At 46.0% G+C, this 16,184-nt stretch overlaps 1 protein-coding gene across 1 annotated transcript; it reads left to right on the top strand.

The window, feature by feature from the left end:
- Positions 1 to 11,586: 11,586 nt before the first annotated feature.
- FASLG (Fas ligand) lies at positions 11,587 to 14,501 on the top strand (the record flags this gene model as incomplete). Its single annotated transcript, XM_084635663.1, has 4 exons — positions 11,587 to 11,979; positions 12,186 to 12,231; positions 13,589 to 13,645; positions 14,107 to 14,501. 4 exons carry the CDS (start codon positions 11,587 to 11,589, stop codon positions 14,499 to 14,501), a joined length of 891 nt encoding a protein of 296 aa, XP_084491789.1.
- Positions 14,502 to 16,184: the final 1,683 nt, after the last annotated feature.

Genomic DNA, 16,184 nt, shown 5'->3' with positions numbered 1-16,184 from the left:
TCAAAGATAACAGTTTCAAGATTGCTTCAGCTAGTTCTGTAAGTACCTTAGGGTGAATTTCAATAGGTCCTGCCGACTTGAATACATCTAATTTATCTAAATATTTTAACCTGTAATTCCCCTATTTTGGCTTGTGTTCCTTAATATTAATCCATGTTAATATTTATGATAAGTATTGGTCACAATTTAGCTTTTTGGTGAAGACTGAAGCACAATAAGCGTTAAACACCTCAGCCTTATTGGTGTCATCCATTATCAGCTCTCCTTCTACACTAAGCAGAGGACCTACACTTTCCTTCATCTTTCTCTTGCTCCTAAAGTATTTATATAACCTCTTCTTATTGCCTTTCTTGGTATAACATATTTTGTGCTTCAGCCTTTTTAATCTTGTTCTTACATGCCTGTGCTATTCTTTTGTACTCCTTCTTAGCAATTTGCCCATGTTTCCACTTTCGGGAGGATTCCTTTTTCATTTTCAGGTCATTAAAGAGCTCCTGATGGGGCCATATTGGCCTCTTACCATTCTTTCTATCTTTGCTTTGCATCATTTGCTGTTGTGCCTTTAATATTGTCTCTTTGACAAACTGCCAGCTCTCGTGAACTCCTTTTTTTCCCTTAGATTTTCTTGCTGAGCGACCTTACCTGCCAGTTCTCTGAGTTTGTTGGTCTGCTTTTCTGAAGTCCATTGTCCTTACTCTACTGCTCTCACTCCTGCCTTTCCTTACAATCATTAAATGGATCATGTCATGATCACTTGCACACAAATTGCTTTTGACCTTCAGATTCACAACCAATTCCTCACTGTGGGAATCAAATCTAAAAGGTGTGCCCACCGGTTACTTCCTCCATTGTCTGAAACAAAATATTGTCCCAATACGTTCCAAGAACGTACTGGACATTTTGTGTTTTGCCATATTACTTTTCCAACAGATGTCTGGGTAGTTAAAGTCCCGCATTACTACCAGGTCTTGTGTTCTGGATATTTCTGTGATTTGTTCTACAAATGCCTCGTGACTCAGACTTTAGATGATCACGATAGTCCCTTCTGACCTTAGTTTGACCTCCTGCACATTACAGGCCATAGAACCTCACCCACCCACTCTTGTAATAGACACCTAACCTCATCCACCTCCTGCTCTTGATATGATGGTCTATAGGGCTCCCCTACCATGACTTTGCCACTGTTTTTGCCCTCCTTTTTATCTTCACCTAGAGATTTTTTAACTGTTCCGCCTCTCACTTCCTTGAGGACATCAGAACCAGTCTATATATTGCTGATGTGTAATGCAACACCTCTTCCTATTTTTTCCAGCCTGTCCTTCCTGAATAAGCTACACCCCTCTATGCCAATATCCCAGTCATGAGATTTATCCCACCAAGTCCATGTGATGCCAAGTGTCACATAATTTAGCTATGTACTAATAAACCCTCTTCTTCTAAATAGTTTGTTCTCAGTGTGATCTCTGTTCTCTGTGTGAAGTGCCCTCCTGAACTCTACTTCACACTGTCTCTGAGCACTCAGGGTGGGATTCTGCCTGCCTTATGCACCATGACTAGTATTTTACTCTGCGGAAGGCCCCTGCTGAAATCAGGAGTCCCGCGAAATAAATGATCCTACTTGGGGATTGAAGAACAACTCAGTGTGATTAGGGATGGCAGAGTCAGGCTCACAGGGCTAATGCTCAGGCATGGGCTGACACAGCCTTCTGAAGGTGCCCCTGCAGTCTGTGGGGGGATGCTCGCCCCATGACTGACTTTGGTGGCCCCAAGCATCTGGTGTGGCACAAACCAAAGACAATTAGAAGAGTGTCCCACCTGACTGCCTATTTTTAAGATGTTCTATGCCACCCCATAGAGTTTAAGGGGCCATTAATAATCTAGTCTGACCTCCTGCATATCACAACCCCTGGACTCCCTCTACTTTCAGGTTAGCATCTTTGTATGTCTCTTTCTTTCCAATTCCTTTTTCAAACATACAGGTTTTCAAGTTGTTGTTCAGGTCTAATGTGGGGTTTCCAACATCTTTGACTGACACTAGTGACCCAGCAAGCCTCTTTTGTTAAGGGAATCACGTCCATGCCCTAATTCCATATACTGCGGCCTAGTGGATAGAGCAGTGGACTGGGACTCTGGAGATCTGTGTTTTAGTTCTGGCTCTGCTGGGTAACCCACAGCAGTCACTTCACCCCTCTCTGCCTCAGTTGTCCCATCTGTAAAATGAGGCTAATGATGCTGACTTCCCTGGTAAAGCACTTTGGGATTAGCTGATGAAAAGTGCTAAGTAAGAGCTAGGTATTTATTTCTCTGTTTATTATCTTCATACGTAGCACTGAGGAGCTAACTCAAGCAGCTGTGGACTAGTGCAGAAGATCTCAGAGAAAATGAATGGAGAGGAAAAAATTCCCAGTATTTAGCCGGGAAACAGAGTTGTGAGGGGCCTTGAGTATGAAACATTCAAAATGAACCAAGGATACAGTGGAAACTGATCAACCCCACTTTTAGCCGGTACTACACTAGAACAAGAATGCACTGATGAAATTTAAATGATAGTAAATGACAGTAGACTGCAAAACCCCCCACCCCAAAACACAGCATTGAGTCTCAGAGCCAGAGTCAACTCATGGGGCTCAAAATAACAATGTAGGCATTCCTGCTTGGGCTGGAGTCCGTGCTCTGAAACCCACCCTCCCTTGCCAGGTTTCAGAGCCTTATTAGCCAGGATGGGCAGGGATGGTGTCCCTCGCCTCTGTTTGCCAGAAGCTAGGAATGAGCAACAGGGGATGGATCACTTGATGATTACCTGTTCTGTTCGTTCCCTCTGGGGCACCTGGCATTGGCCACTGTCGGAACACAGGATACTGGGCTAGATGGACCTTTGGTCTGACCCAGTAAGGCTGTTCTTATGGTTTCCAGCCCAAACAGGAGCATCTACATGGCTATTTTAGCCATGTAGCATGACCCTGAGTCAATTGATCTGGGCTCTTAGACTCGCTGCGGTAGGGTTTTTTGCAATGTAAACGTACCCTAGAACCACTGAAATGCAGCATGTAGCCAAGCTGTGGAATTCACCATACCAGGCAGTAATACAGACACTGCTGTGCTATACTGTAAAAAGGACTGGATGATTTTAATTTGATCACTAATGTTTGTACGTAGGTGAGCAAGGGTAAAGTAACCAAGTTTTATGAGTCAGAGCCTATGCTGTTCACAGCTGGAGTTCAGGTAGGAAGGAATTCCCCACTGATGAGGCTAGCTGCATGTAGAAGTAGAAGGAGGAGGGTCCCCTTTGATGCACTGAGTAGTGGCTGTTGTCAAAGGCAGGGCACCAGACAGTAGGAACTTATGTATTCCTATGCATATGCAACATGGACAAGTGTACTGCTGGTGGTATTTTTCTCCATTCACAATCACATGCACCCCACATCTATGTATTTTAATCATCCAATGTGTAGACCCAAATATCCAATTTCCACTGTGCAGAAATATTGAAAATATCAGAAGCGAAGCAAACCATCCAGACAGTGGGTGTTGCTGTGAATTGAGACTAATGCATCTTAAATATCAACCAGTTTTGCAGTGGGTTCTGCTGATTATTTCACTGTGCACAGTGAAATAATATGGAACAGCTTAATATCAGTTTCACTTGGTTAAGTATAAGTATGTTCCACTTCGCTTGGAACACTTGAAGGGTTGAGCTCAGACCACAAAATGCTGTGGGCAGATCATCAAGAAAAGTCTCTCATATCATCTGGAAACCCTGAGTTTCAAGTTGTCAGCTCATCAGTGCGGTGTAATGAAGTGAGAGGTGTCCTTCCAGCTCCAGAAGAACTTGGAAAGCTCACAGAGCTTGGGCTGGATTAAATCCTTTGCCTCATTGAAGGCAAGTGCAAGTTGAACGATGCCTTCTTAAGTTTTCCTACTGTGTGCATTTAAAAAAAATGAGGCCACTAGCAAAAGATTCCTTGTCCTCTCTATGCCTTGGGCAATGCTCCGTAATTAAGGGTTGTAGCCTGTCTTCCTTTAACACCCCCTCTAGCATGCAGACAGCCTGGAAGCTGTGGGTATCACTACTCACAGTGTTGTTATGACAATAGCAGGCAAGCTGTTTGTAGTATATAGTTTATTAGATAAAGCCAGCAAACCCTGCCCTCCCCCCACACCTCATTTTAGGGAGCAAGATGTGGAAATGAGAATCTTGTCTTCCACTGTTTTAATGGAAGCTCCTGGCTTATTGTTAATCATTTATATTGAAGTAAGTGGTTGCTGTAGGTTTCAAACTGGAGATGGTCACTTTACAAACACATAGGAAAGCATAGTCCCTGACTCCAATCTGGCAAAGGCAGGGTAGTGGCTGCAAACCAATGACTGTGCTTGTAATCATGTTATGATTTTTCCTACAGACCCTGGCTGGGGGGTGGGGGGAGTGGACAAGAGTCAGGCGTGTACATTTTGTTAGGTGTGGGGGCATAAATAGTTGACTGGCCCAGCAAAACATGCTAAGACCAGCCCTGCCAAGTGAGTTCCCATAGGCCAACGAAGAGTCGAGCTGGCAACAGCATCCCATTCCCACTGAACTAGACTGGATTGGAACCACCAAGCTGGAGAAAAGGGCCTGTAGCCCACTGCTGAGTCTCCAAGCTGGTCTAACTCAGAAGTGCCACTTAGTCTGCAGTTTAGCCATGAAGTTTAATTAGCGGATAAACTTCTTTTCTTATGCAGCTTATGACTCCCCCTTTCTGCAGCCTCTAAATCCCTCCTGGCAACTCCTTACGTTGCGCAGTTGTTCTGCAATGCCTAGATCTATTTTCTCCCTGTGCTTTCAAGCTGTGGGTCCCTGCAAATAATTCCTTTCCCCTGATTGTTACTCCCTGTATGTGAGTGGATCTCCAATCCCCACCCCCGGTTCTGCTTTTCTTCTAAGTTGCTAAATGGGCAATGCATGGGCCCTGCTGCCAAGGCCTTTACCCTCTTTTCCACTTTTGCCTGGAGTCTCTTGTTCTTTTATCATTTATAATGTGGTCTAAACTGGAGGGCAGCAGGCAGGCGATTGAGCTGTAAAGAGGCACTGATAGCTGCAGGTGCCGCTGCTCAATAGCCATCCCAGGAAAGGGGAGCCTGCACTGGCTAGTGGCCATTGTGTAAGCTTGGTAGTTGTTGGTTCTGAGTTCTAGTCATAGCTCTGCTATTTGATGGGTGTGTGACCTTGGGTAGGCATTGCCGCTTTCTCTCTGTTTCCCTCTCTGTAAAATAGGAATACCATTAAGCAAACTGCCTGGGGGCGGTGTAAGGGAAGAGCTTTGCGCTCGCAGCAGCAAAGGTGCTGTGGGAAGGCAAAGTGCCCTGCTGTTTAAAAGAGCTTCACAATTGAGTCAAAAGTGTGACTTCCCGGAGGGCTGCTGATTCAGGGGGTCAAGTTCCCCCTAAACACGTCACTTCTGCTCACTAATATGCCTCAATGATCAGTACTTCAGGAAACGAAGCGCCGTTGCCAAGGCAAAGTGAAGTGTTAAAACCCCTGTGATTACGAAACAAAACCTAACCTGTGGTGCTCACCACAGAGTCTTAGACACTGGAGCACAAGCTCAGTGCTATGTCAGAAATAGGCAGCCCCCTTTGGTGCTTTGCTTTTCAGGCCTGGTTCTTTCCAAGATTTAGGTCCGAGTGCTCTCCGCTAGGGACGCGCAGCTACTTCTCCTGGCATCTATCCATAAACAAGAGGGGCGACAGGTAGAGAGACTACCAGAGAGAATGAGGGGGGACAAAGAGTCATGTGTTAAAGGAATAAATTCTACACTACAGAATCTTCCACAGTGGATGACCGAGTTACAACATGGTCGCACCCCAGTTAATACCCCAGAACAGACCATTAAAATAATCTAGTCTGATCTCCTACATAACACAGGCCAGAGAATGTTGCCCAGTAACCTCAGCATCAATCCCATAATTCCTGACTGAGTTAGAGGATATACTTTAAAAGGCATCCAGTCTTGAGTTAAAGACATCAGGTGATAGTGACTCTACTCCTAGATAAGTTGTTCCAATGGTGAATCACCCTCACTGTTAGAAATGTGCCCCCCTATTTCTAGTCTGAATGTGTCTAGCTTTAACTACTAACTATTGGATCGTAGTCTGGCTTTTTCTGCTACAGTAAAAGCTGTTCAAAATCTCTTCCCCCGACAGGTACTTCTACACCAGGTTAAAAGGCACCTCTTTACCTTCTCTTGGATAAACTAAATAGACAGAGCGTCTTTGATCTCTCACTATACAGATTGTTTTCCAGCCCTCAGATCATTCTTGTGGCTCTTCTCTGAACCCTTTCCAATTCATCAACACCTTTCCAATTTGGAAGTGCAGATATCAGAACTGGACACACTATTCCAGTAATGGTCTCATTATTGCTGTGTGTAGAGAGAGAAGACACCTCCCTGCTCCTACTTGATATTCTCCTGCTCATACATCCAAGGAGCATGTTGGCCCTTGTAGCTACAGCATAACACCAGGGCCTCAGGTTCGATTGGTTTCAGAGCCACAGTTTTTCAGGATACAGCTCTCCAGCCTCAAAGTGTGACCTGCATTCTTTGTTCTTAAATGTATGTTCTGGCTGTATTAAATGCATGCTGTCCTGATGAACCCGCCTCACCAAGCGGATCATTGTGTATACCTGATCTATCCCCATCATTATTTACCGCTCTACCAATTTTTTTCACCTGCTGATTTTACCAGCAATGATTTTATCTTTGCTCTCAAATCATTGACAAAGCTATTTAACAGTACCATGCAGTCAGCTGAGAACAGAGCCCTGCAGGACTCCACTAGCAACACCCCTGGCAGATAATGATCCCCTTTTACTGTTACATTTTGCACTCTTATCAGTTAGCCAGTTTTGAATCCATGGGTTGCACTGATTTTTGTATACAGCTATTTTTATCAGAATGTTATGCAGGACTAAGTCAAATGCCTTACAGAAGTCCAAGTAGATTGTCACCACCGTTGCTTTAATTAACCAAACTTCAAGTATGAAAAGACCAATCTTCCATAAAACCATATTGATTGGCATGAATTACATTACCTACTTTTAATTCTTCACTGATTGCATCCTACTTCAGTCTTTCCATGATTTTGCCTGGGAGTGAGGTTAGGCTAGCTGGCCTATAGGCTCCTGGGACATTCTATTTCATGTTTTTAAACAGCGGTACAACATTGGGTTTTTTCCATTCCTCTAGAACTTCCCCAGTGTTCCAAGATTGTTAAAAATCAACATGAATGATTTCAGAGAGTGCGTCTGCTGGTTCTTTTATACTCATGGGTGAAAGTTATCCAGTCATGCAGATTTAAAAATATTTATCTTTAATGGTTGCTGTTTAACACCCCCCCCCCCCCGTTACTGATGGAATAGAAAGTATATAATTGTCACTGTAAGGTATGAATACATCATCCTGCTTCTTTCCAGTCACAGAAGAGAAATATTTGTTGGCTTTTCTCCATCATGATTAATAATTTTATCGTCTTTATCTAGAACTGGACCTATCCCATTGCTATGACTTCGTTGCTGATATATTTGAAGATTTCCTTTTAGTTGTCCTTAACCCTATTGGCCAAGAGTTTTTGTTGATACCTTTAGCTTCCTTTATCTGTTGTCTCTATTTCCCAGCTGCTGAGTTGTATTCCTGGCTATCCCCATTTTTTCCATTTGATAAATTAAAATAATTTTTTTTTCATATTGCAGCTTTTACCTTTCCTCTTAACCAGGATGGTTTTTAACCAAATAATCCTCCTTTCTTATCTATGGAATTTTGGGGTCTTTTTGGAGCATCTAATAAAGCATAGTTAAACAATTCCCAATTATTGTTCACATTTTTATATTTCGATATTTCCTTCTGTTCAATTTTGCATTTCATAATCAATATCACTGGGTCCCCCAGCACAGGCAGATGTTCAAATGTAGATGGGACCTGATGAGAGAAGAGGGCCCTCTCCCATTTTTATCTTTATATCCCCATTTCTGCCTGGCAGCTGTGGGCCTGCCCCAAATGGATCCAGAACCAATCTGGTATTTGGCCTGTTTCTAATGGCTCCACACCAGAAAAGATTCAGCCCTGCGCTTTTGAATCTCATGGCTCAGCCTCATCTTCAGGAGCTCAGTCTACAGTTATTTAGGGCTGTGTATACTACTGCTGGGTGTAGTTGATTGAAGAACAGGATCCCAGGGAGGCTCGCAGCCAGAAGGCTTCGTGGCATGGTACCTTGGAGCAACCGTGCTGCCATTATTCTCCAGGATCTCTCATCTCAGGGATGTGATCCTCATGGTAGTGTGCGCCCAGAAGAGATGGTAATGTTCACTGCAAACAGCTTTCCTGATGCTAAAACAATCAGCTGATTTAGCTAGCTATATTGCGTGGTGTTTGCTGCAGTGCTTCTCGTTTGCAACTGCAGATCAAGAGCCCACTAAGGGCTTAGCTGCAGCAGCTTTCATCAGCTTATCGCTGTTGCCCCACCCAAACAAAATTAGATGTGTTCTAATAGGAAGCAGTGGGTGACAAACAAACAATTTTTTGACATTTAAGATAGGCTGTCGGTGCTTTTGTCCTGCCCACAAACGAGCATCGCTGCACTAAGCACAGTATCTAGCACTGAAAAAAAGGATAGTTGCACGTGCTCTTTAGCCTGAGTTGTGCAACTGCTGATTGTCTGAAGGTTTATGAAATAATACTGGCTACCAGTTATACATTCAGTAGTGTGCCACCCGACCTGGTAACAGCCAACATGTGGGGTTAAAACATAGGTTATAGAATGCGGGGTAGAAGAACAATATTAATGCAGGAAGCTTAAATCATGGTGTGTGGTCTTGCTTATAAATGATCAATAATAAATATGAGTGAGAGCCTAGTTCATCCAAGGATCTCAGAGCACTTTCCAGGCATCCTGGAAGGGAGGTAAATATTGGAATATCCATTTTACTCACAGGTGAGGTGATGCACAGACAATATGAAGGACTTGTCCCAGGAACCCCACACAATCATTGGCAGAGACCAAAATAGCCCCTTTGTCTCCTGCTCCAACTCTTCCCCCCTCCCCACCCACACCCGCATAACACCTAGTAACATTTTCTCTCCCCTCCTTCCTGCGTCTAGGGTTCTCTTGTACTTTAGTAACAATTAAACAAATGAAAATGGTCACATCAATGGGAGCTGGAAGTAACGCGTCTAACCAGTGCGGTGCGGCTCAGCTGATAGGAAATCTGCAGCACTATCCCAGTTGGTTGTAAGTAGGCAGCTGGCTTTGATATAGGTGGGAAATTTAGCCTTTCCATTGTACTAATAGCCAGGAAATGGACATGACACTCCAAAAGTTTGAGATGATTTTTTTCTGCTCCATTTGGTACAGCTAGGTGGGTCAAAGCATCATCTCCCAACTGTTTTTTATTCACTCCTCCTTCAGGGCTGTTAGTAACATTCCATATCTTGATGGGCATGCACTGTATTTACAGATAGGTAGTGCCCAACAGTGAAGCCAATGGTCAAATAAAGTATAATTCAGGTGGGGGAGGGGTGGCCTCCAATCAGGCTGGGCGCTTTTGGGGATGGGAGGTTTATGATACAGTTTTGTTGGCCCAAGAAAATAGCTTTTAATCCACTTGTCCCTCTTCAGCGACAGATCTTATTTTCTCAGCCTAGGGGTATTGGCAGAACAGGGTGTGCTTTAGACCCTATCTACAATGGCTGACCAGTTTAGTTTTAAAACTTGGTATAAAAGAGCCAAACTACTAGCTGTGGACTCAAGCCAGAACATCAGATCCAAAGCACCTGGAACTGCTAGGAAGTTAAGGCTTGGGTGAAACTATTCTCTAGTTCAAACAGCATAATAAAGTCATGCTATAATGAGGCCCATACCTACACGAGAACACAGTCCTGACATGATTGACCTCAGCTTGGCTCGCCAATGTGGGCAGCATCAGAACTCCACTGGGACACAACCAAGTTTAACAGCGTAGATAGGACCTCAGTGATCGGGGTGGTTGGGGTGGGGGAACTTGGAGAAGCTTAAGGAAACAGCGCTGGGTTCTGGTGGTTTTATGTCTTTATATATAAAGAAATATAGGTTATGAGGGGTTCCTGCATGGGTTTCCAAAACCTCATTCACTGCAAAGCACTGCTTCAGTGAACGACTGTGGTGAGTATCTTCAAAAGGCAGGGAGGTTGCTGGGGTTGGTGTCAAGGTTTTGAGGACAAGTCTGACAACTGTTCGAGTGGTAGAAAGTAAAACTGAGCCAGAAGGCTGGGAAAAGCCTGCTTGCATCTGCTGCTGAAATATATTTCACTCTGCAGCTGGAGAACTGGCATGGCTTTTCACATCATGCTCTCTGTGTGTTTGGACTATTTTGATCCCTGCAATGTGTTGAATGCCTAAAAGTCTAATGAATCATGTAGATATGCTGCAGTCATTTTTACCTTTGAGGGTCCAGGCATTACAGAGCAGGGGGGCAAAAGTTTAGGCTGCGAACTGTGCAGGTCAGTAGGATTCAAGAGGGAGCCTGCTCAGCCATCTTGGATGGCTCCTGATGTTCAGCTGGGGTCATGCTGAGTACGCTGATGACAATAAGTGTCCTAGCTGTTGGCTGCCCAACCCTGACTCTTTGGGGTTCTCCCATCACTAGCTAGTTAATGAAAGGAGTCGCATGGGGTGGGAGTGGAAGGATGGTTTGAGAGGAGACTTTGGATCTCTGTTCCAACAGATGTGTATTTCCTGCCTCAAAATTCATTGCTTCTCTGCTCTCTCACCCACTGGCTGTGCTCGCGTTATGTAGGTGGAATGATGGCACCAGTGATCTATGTAGAAAGCCAGAAAACCGGCGAGCTGCTTATTCCAGGTGTATTGATCTTATTAGCACTGGGGTAGCCCCGAGAAGCCCCAGCTGATACTGGGGCTCCATTGTGCTAGCCATTGTACAGAGACACAGTCCCCGTCCTCAGTGTTCACACTAGGCAAGCCAATGGAGGTGCTGTTATCCCCATTTTACAGCTGGGGGAGTTGAGGCACAGGGCAGTTAAGTGACTTGCGCAAGGTCACATAGGCATTGAACCAAGCTCTGTGGGTCCCAGTGCCTTAAAACCCAGACTGTCCTGCCTTTCGTTTGCTCCTGCTCCATGCCCAGGCCCACATCTAGCTTTCAAAGTCAACAGCTGCTGAGGTGGGATGGTGCAGCGCTACCAGCGTAGGCTGTTGGAAATAGGTGGTGGAGGAGCAGGCAGGTTTGTGCTCTAATGTGGTTACACAGCACCTGGCTGAATGGAGGATGGGAACCCTCCCCTCTGCCACTCTTTTAACCCTTTCCTAACTCAGGGCACCTGTTCTCTTGGCCTGGCCAGTGGGTCTAGTTCATGGGGATGGCCCATGGAGGTTACCGTTGCAGCCCATGGCTGAGCTTTTAGTTGCTCACTCAGAAGCACCTAATGTGCCTGCTCTCTTCATGTGGGAGGAGCAGTCTTGCATCAGAGGGGGTGGGCGGAAGCTCTTTGAGGTTTGCTGCTTCTGGCTCAGGTTTTTCAGACTCAGGCACGTACAAGTAGATCTCGCACTGCTAGGGTGATGCAGGCGTATAAAGGCAGAGCCGGCTTCCCTCCTGGGGCTCAGTCTGTGGCTGGCACAGCCGGATTTAGCTGCCGCATGAAAGAGGAGTTCCATAGCCAGGGCGGCCCAGCCATTCCGCTGCCCACCATGCAGCAGAACCTGAATTATGTCTACCCCCAGATCTTTTGGGTGGACAGCTGTGCCAGTCCCACTTGTGCCCCGTCGGCTCCCGTTGCCACCTGCCCACCGCCCGTGCCGGAGAGGAGGAGGAGAAAACAGAGCAACAAGAGGGATGGCACATGCCTCTGTTTCTTGGTGGTGTTTTTACTGATCCTGCTGGCCCTTGCTGGAGTGGGGCTGGGGATGTTTCAGATTGTCCAGCTGCAGAAGGAACTGGCTGAGCTCCGAGAGGTAATGTCCGTCTGGTTATTAATAGACGTAGAAGTGGCCAGCAATGAGAATGCTGGGCTAGACCTTTAGCGGATGTAAGTTGGTGGAACTGGATTGAAGTCAATGTCCACTTGCCCCAGCTGAGGATCTGTCCCTATTCCTGATGGTTATTTTACATGTCATGGTCACTTACTAGGTGTGAACTTGTCTCTCTTCTGTTTTGACAGTTAACCAGCACCGGACATGTTCTTTCGTCTATGGAGAAGCGCATAGGTGAGCCATCCTTACCCAGCGAGTCAGTGTGTGTGGGGGAGAACCCAGGCCAAGAATTCTGCGAATGGCAGCATCTCTGCTTTTTCCCCTTCCTGCCCCCTACCACGCCTTCATTTTGGGTGGCAGATGGGGGTGTTATATCCGTGAGGTTCTGATGCTTTTCAGATGACACGTTCACTCCTTTGGCTGTAGCAGTAACTGTGCATGTCATGGGCTTGGGGGGCCGGTAGGGGTCTCCCTTCTAGCCCTCAAGCAGAAGAAAGTTGGCATAATGCAGGCAGCCTGTGGGGAACATTGATTAGAGATGGGCCCCAGATCTGAACACCCATAAACATTGCAAAAATTCAGATTCCCTTGGATTCCAACTCTGCAGCCAGGGTCCCTCCTTTTCCTTTCTTGGATGATGCATGTGATAGCCTGAGCTTCACTGTAAAGGTGGGATTCTGGTTTTCCTGCCATGCTGTGAGAAACAGATATAGGGAGAGAGGAGTAGAAAGGAAAATGATAGCAGATGGGTTTCCAAAATTACTATATTATTTTTTCCTCTTGTTTTCCTTGACTTTTTGCCTCTTTTAAAGGGCAACTTGATTTTTTTTGAGTCTCTAGTGTACAAGCTATATTGTTGTAACTAAAACTGGCTAAGCATTTTCTGACCAAATATTTTCCCATCTGGAAAATGTTACCTCAAAATCGCAACTTTCTGGATGAATGTGTCAATTTCAATGCAGTTTTGTTTAGAAAACAGTTTGAAAGGAAGCATCTTGGGAAATCATTCTGCCTTTGTCTTAAAATTGTAACTGAGCTAAAACAGATGCATTTTACTTCCATTTGTCCAAAGATTTGATTGCTAAGTTCAACAGAATCACTCTGTTAGAGTCTTCAGTGGCCTTCTACCTTTAGATGTTGTAAGGCTCCTATTCTTTAGGGACATGGAAATGGTCTTATCAGAACAGACCAATGATCCGCAGCTGATTGTGCAAAGCTGGATTGTATCATGTGGAGTGAGAAAGAAATTTCTACTTGAGCCCATCTGGGAATCAGTTTGACATCTTAAAGTGATCTGATAGCCCTTGCATTTTTTCCTAGCTATTCTAGGTACGGATGTTGCGCTGAGTCTTCTGCATTAACTGCCCAATCCTTTTTTTAAATTTACCAAGCTACAGAGTATACCTGAATGCTGTCCTGCAGCAGGTAGTGTCACAGGTTAATTATGCCTGCCTGACAAAGTATATCTCCAATCCATTGTAACTGTCTCTCTCTGTAATTCCCTGGAGGGGACCCCCTTCCTAGTCTTAATTTCCTCACCGCGTCTTCTCCACAAAGCCTGAAGCTGTCTCCTTTCTCTGTTTTAACGCAGGACTTCTGAATGTAACAGCAGAGAAAAAGGTGATCAGGAAGGCAGCACATTTAACAGGTATGTGACACAGGGTAAAGAGTCAGCATATTGGGGAAAGAAGTGGCTGCAGGAAGCTGGATGTGGATGGGGAAAGTGGTTTCTGGGTTACTTCCGAGTTAGTCATCTGGCTATTGAGCAGCAGCGTTCCCTTTGGATCATTCACCTTCCAGGATTGACCTGTGAGACTCAAGGGTTCTGATTTACTCCCACTTCCTTTCCCCATTCATTTCATCTGGTACTTTTATGTTTATGTGGGTTTTTTGCTTCACTTTTGGGCTGAGTAACCATGTGGGCTGGAGACTGCAGAGCATTTGACATGCATGAATGAACTCAGCCTCCTGACTCTGAGTTTGGCAGGCATCATGTCTGTTTTACAGAAAGAAGCTGAGGTTAAGTAACTTGCCCACGACTAGTCTGACTTGCAAACTGTTAGCATGCACGTGCCTGTCTAAATGCTTCTTGTTCATCTTTGTTACTAGGCAAAGCTGATCAGAAAGCCCTTCCTTTGGAATGGGTGGCCACTCTTGGGCATGCCTTCACCTCCAGCATTCAATACAGACAGCGCAGCCTGGTGATCAATGAAACAGGCCTGTACTTTGTGTACTCCAAGGTGTTCTTCCGAGGCAAGATCTGCAACAACCTGCCCTTAGATCACACGGTTTTCAAACGAAATCCAGCCTACCCAGCTAGCCAGGTGCTGATGGAGGACAGAAAGATGAACTACTGTGCGGCTGGGAAGATGTGGGCCAGGGGCAGCTACCTGGGGGCATTGTTCAACCTCACCAAATCAGACAGCTTGTATGTGAATGTCTCTGAAACGGCTCTGGTTAATTTTGAGGAAACCAAGACATTTTTTGGTTTATATAAACTTTAGAGCTGACCACCAAAGCGTTGCTTTCAGCAAATATGCACTCTGGACTGATATTAACATGGCTTGGGTACTGTACAGTTTAAGATACATTCTGTCCATAGGACTAGTCTAATACTGTGCTGGGCTAGCAAGGATCTAGCTGGAAGAAGCCCACCAGGCATCCCTGGTTTGGTCTTTGACATGCGACAGCCAAACTGACTTGGAAACGGATCTACAAGGATTAAAACTTTCACCTTATGAACTATTTGGATCACCTTAGGAGAACCTTAAGTGTAGATGAAAAAATCTAGCATGCCAAAGGCCTCCTTTAAACTCACTACTCACTCAAGGAGAGTGTTAACTACCTGAGAAGAAGCTGATGCATTGGGCCCAATTCTGCTCTGTTACAGCTATGAAAATCCCAATTACCCTACTAAGGACAGCATTTGGTCCCCTGGAGAGATGGTGTTTGTGTGTATCTCCGCAGGGCTGGGGTGTTCGCTGCCTGGCGCAGGATGCAATCATTGCTGCTGGGGTGGGGAGGGGAGATTTATATTATGTATGGCCGTTTAGCACCTTAACTCTTTGCTTTTGCAGGTGCTCCAAGTGTCTGCAGGGTATGTCAGGGTAGTAGGGTTTTTTAAAGTTATTTGCCATTTTCATCCTAAAATGTATCCCCCTCCACTTCCCACATTTGACTTAGAAAATGGCTTAATTCCCAGGACCAGATTTCATTCCCAGGGCTCATCTGGGCCATGTTCTATAGAGGATAAGCAATAGTTACATGGAAAATTTAGTATACAGAAGTGTGGAGGGAGGGAAGACCCTGTTTTTAACTGCTTCACTGCCAAACAATACACGGTGGGTATCTGGAGTCCTAACACAGCTGACTCAGGCAAGGTCCAGCAGCAAGGAAGAGCGCTGGAGGGAATTTAGAGCACAGTGTTATGGGGTTACACCCAGAAGGCCCACGTAATCCCGGGCGGGGACTCCATTGAGGTCTGTAGTTTAGGGACCAGAAATGAATTTGGCTGAAAAAATCCAGAATTTTTCCTGGGGTTTGTGCAAGGTTGCCTGTATCCCCTTCCCCTCTTCCAGGGGAAACTGCACCCCAGTCGCCTGCCTTCTCCTGAGCCGTGGCTGCAGCTCCCCAGGAGCTGGGACAGGAGGTGCTCTGAGGACAGCCCTTGCCCTGCTCTGCACACAGGAACTTTGAGGTGACCATCCAGAGATGGGTTTGGGTCTGAGCTCTCCCTGCCTCCCGCCAGGTGGGTGATGTTTGCAGCTGGGGAGCTGGTTCAGGCCCATCTCTAAAATAGCCCAGGACACCCCACGTGTCTCACTGCAGAGTCCCTGGAGATCCCGGGGGGTGGAGGGGAATTCCAGCAACCCCTGAGTGACGGGGCAGGTTGCAAGGGCCATGCATCCAGCTGGGCGACCTCACAAGGCTCCTCCTGAGCCCTGGGGCTGCTGTGGTGCTGGGCAGCCTCTGCCTCCCCTGGGGGGTTCTCCCTGTAGGCTCCGCTCCTTGGGACCAGGCAACAGCTGTCAGGGAACAGGGCAAGGATGGGAGCTTCTGGAGAAAGGTGAGGAGAGAGCAGCCCCCTCCACAAATCCAGCCCTCCTGGCTCCCCTGGCCATTCCCCTGGCTCCAGGCCACCCTAAACCCAGACCCTCCTCCAGTAGCCCCTGGTACTCCCAAGAGAT

Source organism: Lepidochelys olivacea, assembly GCF_965140295.1.
Source record: "Lepidochelys olivacea isolate rLepOli2 genome assembly, chromosome: 8".
NCBI classification, from domain to species: Eukaryota; Metazoa; Chordata; order Testudines; family Cheloniidae; genus Lepidochelys; species Lepidochelys olivacea.
This window is presented reverse-complemented; position numbering and strand designations above follow the sequence as displayed.